This window comes from Spermophilus citellus, assembly GCF_964194105.1.
Source record: "Spermophilus citellus genome assembly, chromosome: 18".
Taxonomy (NCBI): Eukaryota; Metazoa; Chordata; class Mammalia; order Rodentia; family Sciuridae; genus Spermophilus; species Spermophilus citellus.
This window is the reverse complement of record NC_138200.1, coordinates 11,832,312-11,838,440: the sequence shown is the minus strand read 5'-3', so window position 1 is coordinate 11,838,440 and position 6,129 is coordinate 11,832,312. Positions and strand designations below refer to the sequence as shown.

General features: G+C 55.6%; 1 protein-coding gene across 1 annotated transcript; it reads right to left on the bottom strand.

The window, feature by feature from the left end:
- Positions 1-832: 832 nt before the first annotated feature.
- LYPD3 (LY6/PLAUR domain containing 3) lies at positions 833-4,683 on the bottom strand (the record flags this gene model as incomplete). Its single annotated transcript, XM_081274856.1, has 5 exons — positions 833-1,728; positions 2,558-2,719; positions 3,039-3,209; positions 3,966-4,097; positions 4,599-4,683. The coding sequence occupies 5 exons, from the start codon at positions 4,681-4,683 to the stop codon at positions 1,223-1,225; spliced, it is 1,056 nt and encodes a 351-aa protein (XP_081130982.1). The 3' UTR covers positions 833-1,222.
- Positions 4,684-6,129: the final 1,446 nt, after the last annotated feature.

Sequence of the window (6,129 nt, the reverse complement as noted above, 5' to 3'; positions counted from 1 at the left end):
CCTCAGCCCCCATATAACTATTACTGATGTTACCATTTGTCAATGTAATGCATATATCATAGTTCATGTGTTAAATAATGACCACTCAAGCTCTTATTCTCTTACTATAATCGTTATTTACTATTGTTTTTAACCTATGATTAATAGTAATGTTGGTAATATTACTATTATGTCACTATTCCCATCTGGTGTCCCCCACATCAAGCAGTCCCATCACCTAACAGGACCACATTTTCCCCTCTGGGGTCAGGCTTCATCTTATTGGGAGGACAGATGTTGGACTCAGTTCCCAAGTCCCCAACGTGAAGCAAAAATGGACAGTAGCATCCTTGGCCCCTTTGGACCAGGGGGGACCAGGTGGGTGAGTCCACTGAATGATCCTTCATAAACCAGATGGATGGCAAGGAGCTGGCCCCTCTGGAGGTTGCATTAACCCAGTACTTGAAGCTTCTCTCGGCTCCTAGCTTGCTGGAGGACCCGTCACCCCTCCATACTGCTTAATGGTTTCTACCGACCTCCCCTCACCAGTAGGATCATCTACAAGCTGGTTCAACCCCATGAGATAAAAGGAGTTCCAACCACAACCCCCCACCCCAGGACCACAGCTCTAGATCTCAGCTTTTCTACTTGGAAAAAGGTCTTGGTATGTGTGCCCTAGCTCAGCTTCAAGGTTATTGTGAAAAATAAATAAAATGGAAATGACTCCTGTAAAGCACTGTACAAAGTATTAAATCTTTATTTGAAGCCTTTCTGTGCCCCAAACTGGCCACACAGAGTTGTAGGCACAGTCCCTGCCCTGGAGGAGCTCACAGTCTAGTGTGGAAGGCTGCAGGAGCCTGTGACCGTGCTAGGGGCAGAAATCATGACCCCTGGCACCCACAGTGCAGCTGGGCCATAGGAAAATGGACAAGAAGTTTGTCATCCACTCCACCAACCCTCCCTGGGACAGCAGGCTTCTCTCACTCTGTCCTAGGCACCAGGAGGGGATGCAGTTGCTGCTTGGAAAAGCCAGAACACCCCAGCAGCTTATATAGTTAAATAGTTACAAGGGTAACTATTTCCCCAAGCCGCAAACCAGTGCAGCTGAAGCTGGAGGAACCCAGGGCATCTAAAGAACCCAGGCTGGGCCAGCCCAGTCCAGAGGTGGGAAACGGAAGTAAGGCAGATTTGGCACCCGGAGCCAGGAAAGTCAGGTGAGAGGGAAGTTTCCAGGTGGAAAAGTTCATACTAGGGCCCCAGCAGTCACAGCCAATAGAAGAGCTGCCAGCCCGGCCCCCAAGGTTGTAGTGCCTTTGTTAGAGGTGTGCTGGCCATCACCTTTGGAGGGATACTGTGCCGAATTACTGCGGTCCTGGTGGCCAGCAGCACCTCCAGCCAATCGTGACCCCTCTTCCCGGGAGACCTCAGGCTGTACTTCCTGGGGAGTTGTCTGGCTGGTTGGGGCTGGGGTGGGTTTGGTGGTAGAGGTGGCGACAGTTGGGGCTTGCGTGGAAGTGGGGACAGAGGTACTTGGGATATGAGTGGTTGGAGCCGGAGTGGTTGGAGGGGGCAGCAGGACAAGGGGTGGGATTCGAGGAGAGAAGTAGGTCTTGTTGCGGAGGTCCGAGTTACAGCGGGAACCCTGGCAGCAGGAGCCGCTGAGGGTGAACCCCGGGCCTGTCACCCCATCCCGGGTGCAGGACTCATCCTGGACACAGCCCCGTACAGGCAAGGACACAGTCACGTTAGCTGCAGGAGGGAGACACAGATAGTCAGTGACTGGAGGGAGGAGGTTGGTACAAATAAAAATTAAGGGCACCTGGAGCAAGACAAGACAGACAACAGAAAAGGCTCTGCACCCATTAATCCCCAAATCTCAACGCTGGTCACTCCCTGCCAAACACTGTCCCATTGACTTTGGCACATGGTGGGCCCCATTCCTACACAGAGCTTTGAGAGAAAGAGTGTGCAGCCTGAACTCGGAGTCTGCCTTGAAATAAATGCTCCGACTGGGGGATTCAGCGTCTTTCCTATGACCAAAGATCAGAAGGAACTTGTGTTATGTGCCTCTCACCACTCACCCACCTCTAACCCCACCAAACTGTAATCTTATAATTGGAATTACGTCTCCCATAGAACACCTGGTGCCAGATGGAATTGAAGAATTTCATCTCCCACGGTTCCTCCAGGTGGGGGGCGAGAGGCTGAACCACTTATCTCCTAAAACTCTGAACAGGTGAGGATCCCTGAGTTTTAAAGACATGGAACTAGATTCCCTGCACTACCTGGCAGAAGCTTAGAGGCTTAAATATATTTTCCACTGCATGTCCTCATATTTTGTACTTGGAAGCCTTCTATGGAAACATATCCTCTCCCCACCCCCCTACAAATAGGTTAGGACAAAAACGTCCCTGTCCTCAAGCTACTTGGAGATGGGACTGCATTTCCCATAATGCTCTAGGACAAGTCAAGCACTTAGGCACAAGGACAGTCTCCAGAAACCCTTTTGGGCAAAAAGCCCCCCCATCCCGTGCCCCAGGAAAGCTACCCAACTGTTAACAACTGCAGGTTCACTCACCTGCGGTCAAGGTGACGTTGCCATCGAAGCAGCCCTTGTAGACGCGGTCGCTGGCATTGTAGCAGCTCACCACCGGCGGCGCTGTACCCTGGCACTTCTCGTGGCTCAGCCCCACGCAGCTGTAGCACTCGGAGCCGTTTGGTTCATACGCACTCTCATTGCCTGCAAGGAAACCCGGAGAAAGAAAGGATGGAGGGGGCTCGGGAAGCACTGCTCGGTCCCCCAGTCCCACCCCTGCAAAATAGGTTTCTATAGAGGGCGTGGCCCCCGCCCACCGGTGACACCCCCGCCATCAGGTTTGGCTCAGCTCCCGGCATCAACCAGTCTATGCCTACGGTGAAGCCTCGCCGGCTGTCCGCTGAAGCATGACCCAACCCCCGTCCAGGAGTAGTACCCGCAGTCGCCGCCTGGGTTAGCGGACTCCCCCGCTCCCGGGACTGCTGAGACCCCGCCCCGGGCCTTCGGTCCCGCCCCCACCGACCTGCCGGGTTGAGCCCTCGCGAGGTGAGGTTGAGCTTGGCGTTGCAGCGGTCCTCAGCGCACTGTTGCAGCTGGATGAAAGCCAGGAGCCCGTGGAGGTCCAGACCGCGGTCATTCTTGCCCGGGAGTCCGGAACCGCAGCCCCGCACTGCCACCGAGAATTGCCCGTGGACTGCGAAAGGGGAGGGGCGGGAGACAGAAAGGCGGGGCCTCAGAGGGGCGTGGCTTATGAGGGGCGGGGCCTCGAAAAGAACCCTGGAAGATAGACAAGCCAGGGTCAGGCGGCCAGGGCGCACCAAGCCAAGAGCAGGACCAGCGGAAGGAGGGGTGGGGTCGTGGGGGCGGAGCTTCAAAGAGCAGAGTCGGAGAGGACCCACTGGGTGACAGAAAGGGACATAATCGAGGAGGGAGGACCAAAAGTAAAGCTAGGACCCGCAGGGTCAAAGAGAGGCGGAGCCGCAGAAAGCAACCTCGGAAGGAACCGAGAGACTGACAATAAAGGTGTAGGATCAGACGGGGAGGGCCCTGGGGGCGTGGTCGCGGAGAGAGGGACCGCACGAAGCACTAAGCCCGGAACGAGGGGCTTCCGCAGAGGGTGGGGAGAGGGGCGGATCCTCGGACTGGGAACACTGAGGCTGGGACAGGGGAAATGTCCCGCAGGAACGGAATGAGCAGGGAGGTCTCGGCGGTGGAGAGGAAAGGGTGGGTCGGATAGTCCCCTGTCCTGGGCTCAGGTTCTCCCAGTCCGTCCCACCCAGTTCACAGCTCCCAACCCCGACCCTCGTAAGCCCCCGGAAGGAGGGGTGAAGCTGTGCTGAAAGGGAGGAATGGACAGCGTTGAAGGTTATGGCCTGGGTCAGATGAGTCTGTAAGGAGGCGGGCGGGCTGGAGCACCCCGAAGGGGCGTGGACCACGCAGGGGCACTTACTGGTCTCCACCGCCCCCACGGCCTCGGTGCAGACATCCACGCCCGGCGCGCACTTCACGGTCTTCATCTTCTGCGGAGAGCATCCATCGTCCGCTTTCTGCACGCAGCTGTAGCATTCCAGGGCCTGAGCTCCTGGGGGTGCAAGACCGAGTAGAACTGAGCGGTCCTGCCACGCCTCCTCCCGCACAGGACAAAGAGGCCTTCCTTCCCACGCTCTGTGCCCGGGATGAGAAAATCCCACTGCACAGACTTTTCCAGGGTAGCACTAGAGGAAACCTTCCCACTAATCCGGGGGCACTGGATACTCTGGGCCCTTTCCCCTCTAAACGGCTCCGAATGTCCAAGGTGGGGAATTCCTGCTGTGAGGCCCCTTGTCCCAGGATGGGGGTTACCTTCCCTCAGTTCTCTGCTCAAGTGCGAGATCTTTTCCTACAGCTGATGCCTTCCCCCAGTTCCGTCCGGGAAGGGCTGGGACCGTTCAACAGCCTGCCTTTACCAGGATCGAGAACTTTCCCCACAGGCCTCTTTGCCCATGGTGGGAGATCCTCCCCAGAGCCCTCTCTGGAGGGGGCGAGGCCCTCCTCCGCAGAAGCCCCCTCTCCACCTCCTCAGATCTTCCAGCCGCAGACCCACCTTCGCGAAGCAGTAGCGGCAGCAAGAACAGACACGCTGTGCTCCAGATCACTGCCCCGGCGTCTGCTTTCCCGGCGGGGCCCATGGCTCTGTCCTGCTCTCTCGGCGTCCCCCTGGGTGTGCCGCCTCCCAGCCCGGGTCCTCTTACCTGAGCCTAGGATGAGTAACCTACCCCGGGGCAACCCTGGCCTTGCCCAACCAGGCCAAGTCAGCGTCCGCTGCGGGGCGGGTGGCCCGCCCCTAGGTGCGTCACGCTTAGGGAGAGCGGGCCCCTGCCCTGTGCAGATGCCAAGGAGGGAAAGGGCAGGCGTGGAGGTTCCCCGACATTCCCTGGGAGAAAGTCTGTGTGTGTTTGGAGTGCGGAGGAAAGAAGGCAGGGGCTACTCAACATTCAGCGTTCAATAGCTATGTAACGGCATGTACGGTGTGTCGGACTTTGGTGTGGGTGGTGCTAGAGAATAAGACAGAACCAGCACCTGTCCTCCAAGAGCTCCCAGTCTGGTGGGGGAGACAGATGTCAATCAAACAATCATTGCAAACTGTTATGCACAATGGAGACGAGGATGATGGAGACAGAGTGTAGGGAGCTGCCAGGAAGGATGGAGTCTAGGAGTGGAACTGGTTTTCTCTGAGGAGGTCGTCTGAGATGTGACCTCAGACACAGGGATTTAGCCAGGTGGAACAGGGTGGGGGAGGGGGCTGCATTACAAGAGCACCTGAGAAAGCCCAGCGGTGGGAAGCAGCACTATCCATTCACAGAGGAAAGCTAAGGATCTGGAGCTCAGAGGGCCCAGGACAGAAGGGGGGAAACTGAGGCAGAAGAGTCAGGCCGGGGTAAGCCCAGGGAAGAGATTTGGATGAATTGTGAGAAAGGTGGGAAACCTTTGAAAGGGTCTAAAATCAATTGGGGGACATGGTTAAATTTGCTTTTCAATATGATCAATCCAGGAGGTAGTGCAAACATCTGTCAAGAAATAAATGGGGACTGGGGAGGTAGTTCAGTGATGGGGTGCTTGCCTGGCATGCCTGAGCCCCTGGGTTCCATCCCCAGCACCACCACCAAAAAAAAAAAAAAAAAAAAAAAAAGTGAATGGAAAATAAAGAGTGGTTCATTCACCCAATGGGCTTCTACCCAGGAATGGAAAGATCCAGCAAGAGGTGTTTGCAGCCGCATGGATACATCTTTATGCACTTTGCTGAAGGAAAGTTATCTTCAGTGAAAGCAAGGGAAAGGGGCCACTGTGGCCTCCATGTAAAGATAAAATAAAATAAAAGGAAAAGGAGTCTAGAAGAAGCAAGAGAAGACCAGAGGACAGATGAAGCAGCTGGAGGTGGGTGGATTCCCAGGTAAAAGGAGAGAAACAGCCCGTAAGAGCTGGGAGTCGGCCTGGCACTCACAGAGAGGTGGAGGGATCTGTTGCACATAAAATCACCTCACAAACACCAGCGTTAGCCAAGGTCACGCTGTGACTGTGAAAGATGCAGACAAAATCAAGACCACTCCATACCCATGTCTGAACCCAGAAACAAA